General features: G+C 36.1%; 1 protein-coding gene across 3 annotated transcripts in view; it reads right to left on the reverse strand.

The window, feature by feature from the left end:
- Nucleotides 1–8,074: 8,074 nt before the first annotated feature.
- LOC126094665 (GRAM domain-containing protein 2A-like) overlaps nucleotides 8,075–16,653 on the reverse strand; it is a 347,755-nt gene continuing 339,176 nt past the window's right edge. For all 3 annotated transcript variants that reach the window (XM_049909175.1, XM_049909176.1, XM_049909174.1), the window contains 2 exons: nucleotides 12,499–12,604; nucleotides 8,075–10,751 (listed from right to left, as the gene is read on the reverse strand). In XM_049909175.1, coding sequence (XP_049765132.1) covers nucleotides 10,602–10,751; nucleotides 12,499–12,604 — 256 coding nt within the window. In that variant the 3' untranslated portion in view covers nucleotides 8,075–10,601. The remainder of the gene's footprint in view (nucleotides 10,752–12,498; nucleotides 12,605–16,653) is intronic.

Here is a 16,653-nt window from a genome sequence, read left to right on the forward strand (position 1 = left end):
ACTCATGGTTACTACAGATATTGGAAATATACAAAGTAGATCCTAAATTGATACAGTTTCTAAACACAGTAATGAAAAACTGGAAAACCACACTTAATATCCAAACAAATTCAGATAACATCACATCACAGCCAATACAGATTAAGTGTGGAATATACCAAGGAGACTCATTAAGCCCTTTCTGGTTCTGTCTTGCTCTGAACCCACTATCCAACATGCTAAATAATACAAATTATGGATACAATATTACTGGAACATACCCACACAAAATCACACATTTGCTATACATGGATGATCTAAAACTACTGGCAGCAACAAATCAACAACTCAACCAATTACTAAAGATAACAGAAGTATTCAGCAATGATATAAATATGGCTTTCGGAACAGACAAATGTAAGAAAAATAGCATAGTCAAGGGCAAACACACTAAACAAGAAGATTACATATTGTATAACCACAGCGACTGCATAGAAGCGATGGAAAAAACAGATGCCTATAAATACCTAGGATACAGACAAAAAATAGGAATAGATCATACAAATATTAAAGAAGAACTAAAAGAAAAATATAGACAAAGACTAACAAAAATACTGAAAACAGAATTGACAGCAAGAAACAAGACAAAAGCTATAAATACTTATGCTATACCAGTATTGACCTACTCATTTGGAGTAGTGAAATGGAGTGACACAGACCTAGAAGCACTCAATACACTTACACGATCACAATGCCACAAATATAGAATACATCACATACATTCAGCAACAGAAAGATTCACATTAAGCAGAAAGGAAGGTGGAAGGGGATTTATAGATATAAAAAACCTACATTATGGACAGGTAGACAATTTAAGAAAATTCTTTCTAGAACGAGCAGAAACTAGCAAAATACAAAAAGCAATCACTCATATAAATACATCAGCTACACCATTGCAATTTCATAACCACTTCTACAACCCTTTAGATCACATAACATCAACAGATACAAAGAAAGTAAATTGGAAAAAGAAAACACTACACGGCAAGCACCCGTATCATCTAACACAGCCACACATAGATCAAGACGCATCCAACACATGGCTAAGAAACGGCAATATATACAGTGAGACGGAAGGATTCATGATTGCAATACAGGATCAAACAATAAACACCAGATATTGCAGCAAGCATATTATTAAAGATCCCAATACCACAACAGATAAATGCAGACTTTGCAAACAACAAATAGAAACAGTAGATCACATCACAAGCGGATGTACAATTCTAGCAAATACAGAATACCCCAGAAGACATGACAATGTAGCAAAAATAATACATCAACAACTTGCCATAAAACATAAACTAATAAAACAACATGTTCCCACATACAAGTACACACCACAAAATGTACTGGAGAATGATGAATACAAATTATACTGGAACAGAACGATTATAACAGATAAAACAACACCACATAACAAGCCTGACATCATACTCACCAATAAAAAGAAGAAATTAACACAACTAATTGAAATATCCATACCCAACACAACAAGTATACAGAAGAAAACAGGAGAAAAAATTGAAAAATACATCCAACTGGCTGAGGAAGTCAAGGACATGTGGCATCAGGATAAAGTCGACATTATCCCAATTATACTATCAACTACAGGAGTCATACCTCACAATATCCACCAGTACATCAATGCAATACAGCTACATCCAAACATATATATATACAACTACAAAAATCTGTAATTATTGATACATGTTCCATTACCCGAAAGTTCCTAAATGCAATATAACATATACCATACAGTTACAAGGAAGTCACGCTTGACCGAGGTCCGCGTCACGTTCCATTTTTAACCAGACTTAAGTCTGAGAAAAAAAAAAGTCAATAATAATAATAATGATGATGATAAAGTTCAGTAGTTGTAGCAGGCTTGACATACGATATGGCTGCTTTCACTGGTAGCACTGACTGATGTGACAGGACATGCCTATGGCGAGACTGTAATACAATGTCCTGGATAGGTACATGGAATACTCCTTTTACCTGTGCCTTTCACATAGGTATGGCTCATGTGTGACAGACTTTGAAATAATGGGGAGACTGGAGTACAAGTTGAGTAGGCAGCAGAATAAAAATTTGGTAGTAGTGGAGTTTTGGAAATGATACTACACACTTTCGGGCACAAAGAAAGTAAAGACCTGGTGGGCAATGGCGGTTGAGAAATTCCAGTCCAGAATGACAATGACAAAAGTGTCTGCTGATGGACCCAATTTAGGTGATAGTGCATGTAGAGGTCTTCAAAATACTGAGTAAGGAGTGTATCATCAACCTATAAAACAAGTTATGATATAGGAGACCATTACTACTGTGTGAATTTACTGTTTTATTTTCATCTGGAGAACCATGCCAAAGGGCAAAAGCCATCTTCAAGATTGGATGGCAATAGCAGTTATTTCAAGCGATGTAGCTGCACAGGTGCTATGTGAGAGGTCTTCAAATCGCTGACCCATATTGTAGTAATGTGATGTCCCCAGAGTACATGCATGTAACAAGCACAATAGAAGTAATTTTACTGAAACAAATGACCTCTTTATTGAATGATCATTCTGATGTAAAATCTTGTATGTAGTGGTTTTGAGCTAGATATTCTGCTTAGGAATTTGATGATTGTGAACAATGTACGGAATATACTACACCACTGGCCATTAAAATTGCTACACCAAGATGAAATGCAGATGATAAACGGGTATTCATTGGACAAATACATTAAACTAGAACTGACATGTGATTACATTTTCATGCAATTTGGGTGCATAGATCCTGAAAAATCAGTACCCAGAACAATCACCTCTCACTGTAATAACGGCCTCGATACGCCTAGGCATTGAGTCAAACAGAGCTCAGATGGCGTGTACAGGTATTCAGCAGGTATGCAGCTTCACCGAGATACCACAGTTCATCAAGAGTAGTGACTGGCATATTGTGACGAGCCAGATGCTCGGCCACCATTGACCAGACGTTTTCAATTGGTGAGAGATCTGGAGAATGTGCTGGCCAGGGCAGCAGTCAAACATTTTCTGTATCCAGAAAGGCCCGAACAGGACCTGCAACATGCGGTCGTGCATTATCCTGCTGAAATGTAGGGTTTCACAGGTATCAAATGAAGTGTAGAGCCACGGGTAGTAACACATCTGAAATGTAACATCCACTGTTCAAAGTGCCATCAATGCGAACAAGAGGTGACTGAGACATGTAACCAATGGCGCCCCATATCATCACGCCGGGTGATACACCAGTATTGCAATGACGAATACATGCTTCCAATGTGCGTTCACTGCGATGTCGCCGAACACTGATTTGACCATGATGATGCTGTAAACAGAACCTGGATTTATCTGGAAAAAAAAAAGGACATTTTACCATTCGTGCACCGAGGTCCATTGTAGAGTACACTATCGCAGGTGCTCCTGTCTGTGATGCAGCGTCAAGGGTACCCACAGCCATGGTCTCCAAGCTGATAGTCCATGCTGCTGCAAACATCGTCGAACTGTTCGTGCAGATGGTTGTTGTCATGCAAACATCCCCATCTACTGACTCAAGGATCGAGACGTGGCTGCACGATCCGTTAAAGCCATGCAGATAAGATGCCTGTCATCTTGACTGCTAGTGATACGAGGCTGTTGGGATCCAGCACAGCGTTCCGTATTACCCTCCTGAACCCACCAATTCCATATTCTGCTAACAGTCGTTAGATCTCGACCAATGCGAGTATCAATGTTGGGATACGACAAACCGCAATCGCGATAGGCTACAATCCGACCTTTATCAAAGTCGGAAATGTGATGGTACGCATTTCTCCTCCTTACACGAAGCATCACAACAACACAACATTTCACCAGGCAACGCCAGTCAACTGCTGTTTGTGTATGAGAAATCGGTTGGAAACTTTCCTCATGTCAGCACATTGCAGGTGTCGCCACCGGTGCCAACCTTGTGTGAATGCTCTGAAAAGCTAATCATTTGCATATCACAGCATCCTCTTCCTGTCAGTTAAAATTTCACGTCTGTAGCACGTCATCTTCCTCCACCTCAATCTCCCTGTTCAGTCGTGCCCATCCGCGTGATAAATCCTAGAATGCATTCCAATATTACCAATCACAACACATTTGTCATGCATGTCAGCTTAGATGTCAGAGGTTACCAGCCCTTCTGTGCCACCCACCCCTATGGAACCTAGTGTTTTTACCCCAACAGTACTTGTTCCTAAATAATAAGTAATAGGTGTACCAAATTTAGTTGAAATCGATCTAGTGATTTAGAGGGAGACTTGTAGAAGATACAAATAAATAGTATCGAAGAAGAATAGTGAATAAACCATTAGAGCGAATTGTGGTATGATCTTACAGCACAAAAAACTGAAATTGAACAACTAGATGACAAAGGATTGGTTGAAATACAGTCTGAGAAATTAACATCTCCACTAACACCACTTAAGTACAGAAAAGCAACAGGAAAAGACAGCATTAATGCTGAATTATTAAAATATGACGGAATGGTGCTACACCAATAACTGCTACATCTCTTAAATGGATATTGGAAGAAGAAGAGTATTCCCAAAGACAGCTAGAGTGTTATCAATTTTTAAAAAGGGAGATAAAACCCTATGCAGTAATTACAGAGGAATAAGTTTACTGGATGCAGCATACAAGGTGTATGCCAAGATTTTAAATACAAGACTTAAAAACATAGCAGAAGCAGTACTGCATAAGGAAGAAATGGGTTTTAGGAAAGGATGCTCCATAAGAGATGCAGTTTTTATTCTACAGCAAATAATAGAAACACAGAGAGAGTATAATAAAGAAAAACACATTGCTTTTATTGTCTTTAAAAAAGCTTTTGACAATGTCAATAGACAGAAACTTTTGGAAATAATGACGAATTGCGGATATCCAAAGAATCTAGTAAATGCGATAAAAAGTTTATATCAAGACATGAATATCACTCTAGATCTCCATGGTAAAACAACTAATGAGATACCAGCTAACAAAGGGGTATGACATGGCTGCTGCGTGTCTCTAACTTTTTTTCAGCATCTACATTAACGAAATAATAAATATAAGGAAAACAGAATTTAGGCATCTACCTAGACAGGAACATTCTTTGAAATAATTTACTATATACTGATGATGCAGTGATCCTAGCAGATAAGGAAGATGACCTTCAGAAAGGAATCTACTTGCTAAAATAAATAAGTGCAAAATTTAACATGGAAATTTCAAAAGAAAATACTATGGTAATGGCCTTTATGGAGAAAGAACCAATCAGAACCAAAATTGTGATAGATCAGAATATCTTCGACCAAGTAAACCATTTCAACTACCTCGGATGTGAAATGACAAATGGCTACAGCAGAGATATTGAAATTAAGCTCAGTAAAGTCAGCCGAGTATGTGGAACAATTAAAAGAAACCTAAAAACAAAACCAGGAAAGACACTCAAATTAAATTTTATACAACTGTTGCAGTTCCCACACTGCTCTCTGGAAGTTATACCTGCGTGATTACCAAGAAGCAAGAAAGTCTGATTCAGCCACAAGGATTGAAATTCCTCAGAGGTGTTAAAGTTTGCACATGAGAAGACTGGCTCAAGAAATCAAGATATTAGAGAAGAACTGCAAACTTTTAGCCTCAATGATAAAATTCGAGACTACAGAAGAGATGGAACAAACATCTAGAAACGACGAAGAATGAGAGACTTCCCTTAAATACAAGAAATTATAAGTGCCACGAGAAAAGAGACAGATGAAGACCCTGACAGAGATGGGTACTGTAACAGGCAATTCCTGCCTAATTCCTGAAGAGAAGATGACGTGTAGAATGCACACACGAATGCACGCACAAAATAAATCCATTTTTGTGTATGGTATGATATATAGGAAAGATTTCTACTTAATTATTGAAGGAAAGTATTTGTTGTACTGATCAACGGGAGAAAGTCTCTTATTGCTGCATCTGATGTACTGCTCAAATAAAATAAAATTAAAAGCAAAATAATATGAAATGTCCATTGAATCAAGCATTTCATTCCAAACTGATACACTACACCATGTCTTAGATTTGTTTTCCCCTCAAAGGTGTAGTAACTATGGATCAAATTATGAAGTAAATACTAAAGATAAGGTAAGATAAGATAAGGATTTTCCAGCACTGTATCACACAAGAATAGGGATATTCCTGTGGTGTACATTTCAAGAATACAATTCAACAGAAATAGCACATGGACTGATTTAATTTGCTATTTACAGGAGAGATGGGCTGCAAAGTACTGCTATTTCCTCATTACCAAAACAGTACATGCACATTCCTTAAAAAGAACACCATAACCTTGGCTGTCTTGTATACATCAAGTGGAAACGTAGTTGTCTTTCCGGGACCCAGAGAGGAAATACTAATAATTGTAATGCTTTCAAAAAAAAAAAAAAAAAAAAAAAAAAAAAACTATCAATTTCAATGAAAAAGAAAAATGTTGGAGAATTGGTTGGGGACTCTCTTCCTGAAGAGAAATTTTATGAATCAGCAGTTTGCAAATATGTTACGTATTGATCCTCTAATGAGATTTAAAACTCTGAAATGACCTTAATGCTAAAAAACATAAAATACTGAAACAATTGAAAAATTATTGAAATCTTCAGCTCCACTTTTAGTTGAAAGGACTTACACAAAATGGAACTGTTTACAAAAACACTCCTTTTTCCCAGTATGAGTGGCACCTTAACCATAATGACAGTTTGTTCATTTAAAAGTTCAGTTTCTCTTGTATCACACAATTACAGAGTAAATAAGAGAGCATACACAGGAAACATTTCCCAAGATCTGTATTTCTTTTATATATATCTTTAATACTAAAGTCGGAGCATGTGGATATCAGGTTTGAGATCATATTCAACAGTAGAAATAGTGTTAGGCTGTGCAAAAAATTTAAACAATTTCCTTATTTTTGTAAGACGTATATGTACTTTATTAAATTATACTTGTCATTTGGTTTGCTACAGTGTAAAATAGCAATCTAATACTGTACAAAAATGCTCTTAAGTAGCAATCACTTCCACGGGAAATATATTGTTTAGCAGAGATTTGTCTAATGCCCTTCCATATAAAATCTTATGTATATGACAGGAAAAGTAGTAACGGATAGTTAGCATTACATTAATATAAATAATTAGAGTGCTTTACAGGTCTGCTGTGCATATTGCACTGTTTAAATTACATCCAGAATGCCTCATTTCAGTATATAATATTCCATGAAATTTAAAATATCCTTATATACTGCGTGCAAAAACTGAGCGTCACAGGGCACAGTCACTAATTATAGCTTTCTTGCAGTGCTTGAAATGTGAAGATTATATTAAGAAATTCACTTTCATTAGTGACATTTGGTTTGTTTCTTTTTTATTTGCCTTTTTGGTGCACAAGTCTTCATCCTACAGGTCTTTACATACATTTAAAGTCTCTTTCTCTTAATGGTGTAATAACCACCACACAGCAACTAATTTTCCAATATTTAACTGTAAAATATAACTATCACACTTTATCAGCTTATGAAAGGGAACTGCAGGAAAATTCACTCAGTAAATATAATTTTTTTTTTTGCATTGATTCTACTTTAATCGTACTGAATCTATATTTCCCTATACTTGAAGGTGAAAATTGAAACAACCATATTAAATAACTAAGCACCGTTTTACACAGAAAGAAACCTGAAGTCACACCTTTCTCTATATACCATCCAAATATAACTATACAATTCCACAATACCCGAGATGACTCTCAGGATGAATTGTGATTATCACAGACACTTGTAAGAATTTTGTCTATTATAATTCCAGCACCATGCATTCATTGGTATATAAAGTTAATTACCCTTGATTACGAATTTACAATATAAACTGCTCTCTCTCTCTCTCTCTCTCTCTCTCTCTCTCTCTCTCTCACACACATACACACACACACACACACACACACACACACACACACACACACACACACACACACACACACACTCTACTGTCATAAGAAATGTATGGGATAGAGCAGTTCCTTACTTATGAATCATTATGAAGGTAGCAATAACAGAAGTAATTATGACTTCCTGTTAGAAATTTACATTCACTGAAGAAAAAACATTAACATTTGACTGAGTATCCAGAATACAAAGTACTAACCTGATTTAATTTCTTTATGGATATTTTAAATTTTGCTGGACCTGGGGAAAGATTTTCTTATATATAGCAATACAGCATAAGGCATACAGTTCAATTCCTGTCCAAAACATTAAACAGTACAATCTTTCCCCAGTTTACCACAGAAAATATATATAGCTGATGACAGATAAAATTTGTTTGAAAATGTGAGGAATATATAGTCATGACATAAAGGGACATATCTTGCACAAATTTATGCCACAATACACAATCAACCTTCCCAACACATTTCAAATTCATAAAATCATAACAAAAAATATTTGCACCAGTGCCACTTTTTCTTATTTACAAGTGTTTAACATTTATTTACAGTAAATAAATAAATAAGACAGACACATAAAACACCCACTGTGTCTACAGTCAATGATACAAACAATAAAATTAAATTATTTCACTCAGTTCATCTTACTGATGAGACCTTTTTACAGTCACATTTTCATATTCTGTTTGGCAAATGTGTCCTCCAACGAGAACTACAAACAACAGTTTGAATAACAATATGTTCGATTGATAGTACTGAAGTCAGTAAGTACGACTTATCATTTTAGTTTTTCCACATGTTACAGGAACATTTCCTATTGCTTGTAGCAGTTTCTCAAATGTGCAAAATTTCATGTTCCACGGAATAAATAGGTGTTGGTACTTGTATAAGATTTTTCAAGTTATCTTTAGGTACAGGTTACAGTTAGTGTGGATACAATTATTGGCAAATTCAAGAGCCTGATGTTTATGTTGTTTTCACACTAGTGTGATTTCAGTCAAAATTTTGTATCCAGCTGCACTTATTTAATATGAACAAATTAACTGCTTTTTCCTCTGAGGCAAATAATACTATTCTGAATGGAATGCTGGCTTAAGCTGTATCTCCATGAATGGACAGTTTTAGTTTTTCATCTAGAAACTCAAAGATACAAATATCCTGTATGTGGATAATTGGAAACTACTAGACAAAATTGTATACGACAAGTAGTACCTCATGAACTGCTGCATATGATGAACTACATCTCAGCAAACAAAAGAAACTTTCAAGATTTAATACGACTTATAACATGCAGTCATTCAACAACTGACCTGTTTCTAGAACTTTTAACATGCTTAAATTTCAGGCTAATTTCTCACTTCTCCAAACTTGCTTTCTATAGCATTATACTGTGGCAGAAATACAAATTGCAGCAGCCGATTTAAAATCGCTACAGGCAAGTATTCTCACAAAGAGAACTGCATTTAAAAATCTCAATTTTATGAGGCTGCAACTGATGTTGACTTATGTTACTTTTTGTTGCACACAGCGCACAGATTATTTTGTAGATTTTTAAAATACTATTTTCAGAAAATAAAGCTAATGTGTAAAACTTAAGGTAGTGAAGTCACTATTTCACCTTTGATACATTTGTGCCATCTTGCAGTTATGATCAAACATATTTCATCTAAGAATGCAATAGACAGTGAGATAAAATTTGGAAGGCCAACTTAGTAGCCTTAAATTTATACGTTTGCTTTAATTTGAAAGTGCAAATTCAGACAAGGCAATCGTGATTAATTTTTTCTTGTATAACTGCATACACACAATATTCAAACAGATAAAAAATTACATAATCTGTTTATAATTTTTCCTTTTCTATTCTCAGTTCTAATTAAGTGAAATCCATGACTGAAAATATCTGTAGCACTAGTGTGTTAAAAGTACTAATAACGCTTTAACAAGTGGTACCCATCACTTCTTGCACATATACTCTGCATCTCAGGCCTACAATTTAGAAAATTAAAATAAATATTTTGTGGTCATCACAAAATTAGATCTATAGTTGTTTTTCCGGCATACAGATCCATAACTTTCTAGTACAAACACAGCTTAATTTCACAATATTGAATAGTTGAAACAAGTAACTGTAGAGGAACTTTATTTTGTGTTACAGAAGTTCCAGGATATATGTAGTTGAAGTCGCATGTAAGCGAATAACGTAACTACTTTCCGACATCTTTCACTTATCCCTGTATCACAGACAATGTTTGTTATCATGTTCTCTTGAGGTGTTTCCAGCTATTTTCTGAACAGCTTAATGAGAAAACGTCAGATACCAGTAAATAACACAAATAGGACTTCATGTATTGGCAGAATATCACAATCCTATAAGTGCAATGTGGGATGAAACACAATGGCTAGTCTTATACATTTAATATACTTGCACTTGCACTAATTTTGTTGTGTCCCAAACTTGAGATCAGGAACAAACACACACCAAGACAGCATGGCAAGTAGACAGTAACATGCAGATCATGTCGACCACCATCATCAGACCCCAGACAATGCTGTGGCCTCAGAATGGTTGGGGTACAGCCTCTGCTAACTATGCTTGTCGTGGGGAAGAGTGGGAGTCTGCTGCTTGCCAGCAGGCTCTGAATGCATTGGCTCTTGAGACTGCTGTTGCGACTGCTGTAATTGTTCTCCCTCTGATACTATTAGTAAAGATAGAGCTTCCAGTGACTGGCGCACCTGTAAGTGAACCAAAATACATATTTCACATAAACTCTGCCTCCAAGGATATGATAACAGCATCTAAACAAAATCAAATGACATTAGTGACTGGAATGAGGATTTCTTGGTAGTGAAGAAGCAGCATATTTTTACGGATGATAAGTCAGTGAAAGATCTAAAACTAACTTAGGGTATCCCCAGGGAAGTTTATTGGGAACTTGCTGGTCATGTTATGTTCCATAAATAGTCATAGCAATGTCCTTTGAATGTTCAGACATGCAAAATTATTCAGTTCACAAAACAGAGACATACAGTATCCTAGAAGTACAATATTAATGAGTCACAACTGGAATCTATTAACCCATATAAAATTGAATGACCACATGGGTTCACTAAGGCATATGTAAAGTGGGTTGCAGACTGATGTATTTGGAGCATACAGTAAAATGCACTTCGCCTACCAATGAGACTGCTCGCAAAAAACTCCTCTGGTCCATCTTAGACTACTGCTCAACAATGTGAGCCATAACAAATAGGACTAACAGAGGATATTCATCTTATATAGATAAGAGCAACAACTGGTAACAGGTTTGTTTGACCCATTGAAAAGTGTTAAAGAAATGCTCAAAAGCCTGAACTGATGCCAACCGTCCTCTAAAAACGAACTTACAAACTTTGAAGTACCAGTGCTAATAGAGTAATCTATGAATAAACAACTCCTGTGGGTTGTTTCTGTGGGGATCCATGAAAATTAGCCCAATTACAGCATAAACAGAGGCATTTAAGTAACTTTTTGCCTTTAATAAAAGAGCGGGATGACATGATACGACAGGAAGTGCCGTCTGCCACATGCACTTCACAGCGGTTTACTGTGTATAAATGCAGATTGAAAATGAATTTCAACTGAGAGGACTTAATTGCTTGTAAGGTATATTTCCTTTTTTAAACAAAAGTAAATTTATAAATACATTTTATAACAAAATCAGAGAAGGAAAGTTGCTACTCACCATATAGCGGAGAGGCTGAGTCGCGATTGGCACAACAAAAAGATTCACACAATTAAAGCTTTCGGCCATTAAGGCCTTTGTCAGCAGTAAACACACACACACACACACACACACACACACACACACACACACACACACACACACACACACACACACCCCTGCAGTCTCAGAGAGCTGAAACCACACTCCACTGAGTATAGCGGACGCAAAAGAATGTAGTTACAAAGGAAAATAGCACAGGGTTAGGATCAAAGAAAAGCCATCAGGCAAAAAACAAACAATGGAAAATCCTGGATGGAATGTAACAATACCAGAGAAGGAAAGTTGCTACTCACCATATAGCGGAGATGCGATAGGCACAACAAAGAGCTGAAACCACAGCTCTCTGAGACTGTAGAGACATGTGTGCAAGTTGCGTTTGTGGGCGCGCGTGTGTGTGTGTGTGTGTGTGTGTGTGTGTGTGTGTGTGTGTGTGTGTGTGTGTGTGTGTGTATTGCTGACACAAGCCTTAATGGCCGAAAGCTTTAATTAACTGTGTGAATCTTTTTGTTGTGCCTATTGTGACTCAGCATCTCCACTATATGGTGAGTAGCAACTTTCCTTCTCTGGTACTGTTACATTCAATCCTGGATTTTCCATTGTTTGATTTTCTGACAAAAGATTTTCCTCGCTATATTTAGAGCCTGCAAAACGAAGGATTAATTTAATTTACTTTTTGGTAACAAATGCTAGCAAAATTTACAGTACTTATTCTTTACCTTTGCCAACTGGTCCAAGTTAGTGCTCAGAAATTCTTGAACTTCATTAACTGATTTAGAATGAAGCTGACTTTGCCACTTCAAAATTTCTTGGTATACTTCATCACTGAAACAAGCAAATATTCAGTCCTTTTTGGTAGAGAACATCACATAACTAGCGAATAAAAGTTTTACAGTTCTGCAGTTTCATTGCAATGAGCCAGTGCCAAAAAAATCTTTTAATTTCATCATTCATTCACAAATTGTGCTCTGCAAATGCATGATAAAGGAGTACCTTGAGGGTTACCGAACAAGGCCTGTTATGTATTAACAGACAGAAGCAAGAGGCACTGCTAACTAATTCTCTAAAGTATGCTAACAAGAAATTGTGACTAGTGCTAACCTACTTGCACCGTCAGAGTAATTACCTTACACTTACTCTAAATACGTTTATAATTTAAGGAGTAAAGGGTGTACTGTAGCCCAGAAAGGGATCTGTCTTACAGCTAGCAAAGATATCAGTCTTGTTTATGAGGGAGGACCCAACATTAATCCAAACTTTTCTCTGATAGTTGGTAGAACACTAGTTCTGAAATTCCTGCTAGGTGCCTTTACTAGACACCATCTTATATCAGATGCCCTAGCGACATTGGTGTGGAAACATTACTGTGGTCAGTATGAATGTTTATGTAAGAGTTGTTTAACATGTTTTGCGAACTTTGAATGGCATGCATTAAATACCAAAATTCTAACATCAAATTCTGTTTCCTGTTAGGAAAATTATCAGCAGAAACTGTTGCAATGTTTCAGATGGCTTATGGGTAGGAAGCTTAGAGCCAGGTATGGTTTTACAAGCGGGTCTTTCATTTCACAAGTGGTCAACTGTTAATTGAAGATGAATCACTACTGGGATGGTCCGGAATGGAGGAGAACACCGAAAAAATACATATTGTGATCATGTCTGATGATTATAGAACAATCGCTGAATTGCTGGAAATTACTGAAATATCCTGGAGTCCATGACAATGAAGTTCGATTGAAGATCTGAAGATAAAACATTCTGAAGCAAAATTCATTCTATGTGTGTTTTCTGATGACCAAGGAGCCAATCATTTGTGCATGTGCCAGGAATTTAAAGAAAAGTCAAAAATTCATCCAGATTGTGAGGCAAAAGGGAAGAAATTGTGGTGTTATGGATATGATCCAGAAAACGAACAGTGAAAGACTCCATCACCAAGACCAAAGAAAGCAAGGCAGCTGAGAATCCACATGAAGACAATGCTGGTTTGTTTTTTGTTACCAAGGGGATCGTCCACCACAAATTTGCTAACCAGGGTACCACAGTTCACCAACATTAGGACCTTCCATGCTAAAATGACTAAGTGAACCAGAGAGAAAAAAATGACCCACTTTGTGGCAAATGTGAATTTGGCTTTTTCACCATGACAATGCCCCTGTGCACACAGCACTGTGTCTCACGCCATTTTTGGCCAAAAACCAAATGACAACAGTTTCTCACCCACCCTTCTCAATGAATATGGCCTCTTACGATTTTTTATTCCAAAGAATGAAAAGAAACCTGAAACAGAACCATTTTTAAGAAGTAGAATGGGAAAAAGAAATTTAAAATATGTAACAGAAAATAAATAAATTACTGGAGGCACTAAACAGCATAACTTCAAATGAGTTTAAAAACTGTTTCCACCAATGGAAAAAATGATAGGACAAGTTTACTGCATTTGCTGGGCACTATTTTGAAAGTGTTAAAGATCTGAAAACTTCCCATCAAATAACCAAATTTTTTAGTCAGTTCTCCCCTCCATCACATGTGCCCTCTGATGGAAGGTGTTACCTTTACTCCGTAAGTTTAATTAATTAAATAAAAATGCTTTTCCTCTTCTTCTTCTTCTACTACTATGCTGCTGGTGTTTTTATCAAATACTTCAAACAAAGGATTTATGCAACTTAATCAATGTTACCACCTTCTCTATATATGGTTTTAATGTTAACATAAACGGCAGAATCGTGTAGAATTTACAACCCTAGAAAAATTAGTGGGTCTCAGAAAATTACAAACAAGGGTGCAATCTGAAAGGGAGCAGCTCAAACATAGGATGAGGATAGACCTAGGAAACATCAGTATTATTGTTGTAAATTATTGTAGCTGTGTTGACAAAGAACCAAAGTCCCATACATTCATAAAGAGCACAAAAGCAGAAATCATTTGAAGTACTTTACGCTGGCTAAAGCAGGAAATAATTTCAGCCAACGTTTTACCAAGAACCTACCAGCACTCAGAAATGACAAATTAAATTCTGTTGGTGGTGGCAGGATCAGTAGTAGTTGACCCTGTAGTGAAACTGAAGTACGTAGTTACTGTGAACTACTATGGCTAGAAATTACACCCAAAAACTGGAATAAATTAATAATTGGTTCCTTTTACTGACCCACCCAACTAAGATAGTAAAATTTCTGAAAGATTCAAAGAAAATTTGAATCATTTCAAATAGGTATCCAGTTCATATGATTATAGTAGCTGGTACCTGAAGCTCCCTCAGTATGTTGGCGAAAATACAAGTTTAAAGCCAATGGTACTCATAAAATGTCATCCAAAATTGTAGTTCATCCAAAATTGTAGTAAGTGCTCTCTCTGAAAGTTACTTAAAGCAATTAGTTTAGGAGCCCCCAAAAAAGTGTAAATGGTTTGACAACATACCAGACCTCTATGTGATGAGCAATCCAGAACGAATAGAAAGCATCACGTCGGATACTGTACAGGAATTATTGTTCACAATGTCATTATAGCAAGATTGAATACTACAACATCCAAACCCACCAAAAATATATGCAAAATATAGCCACTTAAAAAAAGAGAGAAAAATTCGCTCGACGCTTTCCCATCAAACAGTCTCTATTCTTCCCATACTAAGCATCATCAAATATGGCTTAATTTCAGAGAATTAGTGTTAATAGGAAATGTGCTTTTACCAAGAGAATTGGTAAGAGACAGGACATATTCCCCACTGTACACAAACAAGACAAGACACTGTTTAAGAAGCAATGAAAAAAAAAACGCATCTAAAAGATGATGAAAAGTCCAAGATGGGTCATGGTTTACAGATGCTCAAAATGTAATGTTGATTTCAATGTGAGATGATTTTAATAGTTTTCACAACGAAACTCTGTCTTGAAAACTGGCAGAAAATCAAGAGAGATTGTGACAAAGCAAAGTTGGGATATTTTTAGTTCCCATCTTGTTTTGCCATCTGCCTCCTTAAATTTCATTTTAGACTAATTGTCATTAACATAATGTGAGTGTAATCTGCATTTTCATAGAAGAAAAAGGTTGGCCTTTAGTTTTAAAGAATGTAACACCAGATCTAATTTTGTGCTTAGTTTAATGTATGCAATTGATTTTCTAATTTATTTTGACTATTCCTAGTTAATACTTTTGTTATAGGGTGAAATCAGTAATTGTTTCGTAACGTAAATTCTGTTGTTGAATCATAAACATACATAAATTCTGTATTAATTTTACACATTTGGAGGAACAACTAATAGTTTTCTTAAAGGATCTATTTGGCTCTATTCGAAAACATGTTAGCAGAGCCAGCCCTCAATTCCAAAGTTAATTTTCAGTTTTCTCAAAAGTATTGTTTGCGTAATGATATCCGTCAATTTCATCGTTTTAACAAATAATTAAGCCTAACTATTGTAGTAGAAGAAACTGTTAAAAAGAAGGAAGTTTTTGATGTATCAGGTAATTTAGTGAGTTAAGTTTTAATTGTAATTTCTGTAAATTAAACATCAAATAATGTATAGTTTCAGTGCCTATTATTGTGAGCATATATATGGGACCGATTTTTGGTCCCGAGACAATCAATCCACGGCTGAGTTTCAGACAAGAAACTTGTGTTGGTTAGATCAACAACAATGCTTCAACTGAACTATGAAATAAGTTTAACCCAATTAGGCTGTGTGTTAAAACAGTGACTGTGTGTGTTCCTGAACTGTGAACTTTGTGCTTAGGCTCTTACTGTTCGATGTCCAACAGTAAACTATTATAGCGGTATGTGGATGTTTGCCTGCAACCTATTAATGAGGCTTATTGAATGTTAAACAGTAGTTAACTGGCCATATTAAATATTTATATTGGGGGGGGGGGGGTGAACAGTG

The sequence above is a fragment of the Schistocerca cancellata genome, chromosome 8 (assembly GCF_023864275.1).
Source record: "Schistocerca cancellata isolate TAMUIC-IGC-003103 chromosome 8, iqSchCanc2.1, whole genome shotgun sequence".
Taxonomy (NCBI): domain Eukaryota; kingdom Metazoa; phylum Arthropoda; class Insecta; order Orthoptera; family Acrididae; genus Schistocerca; species Schistocerca cancellata.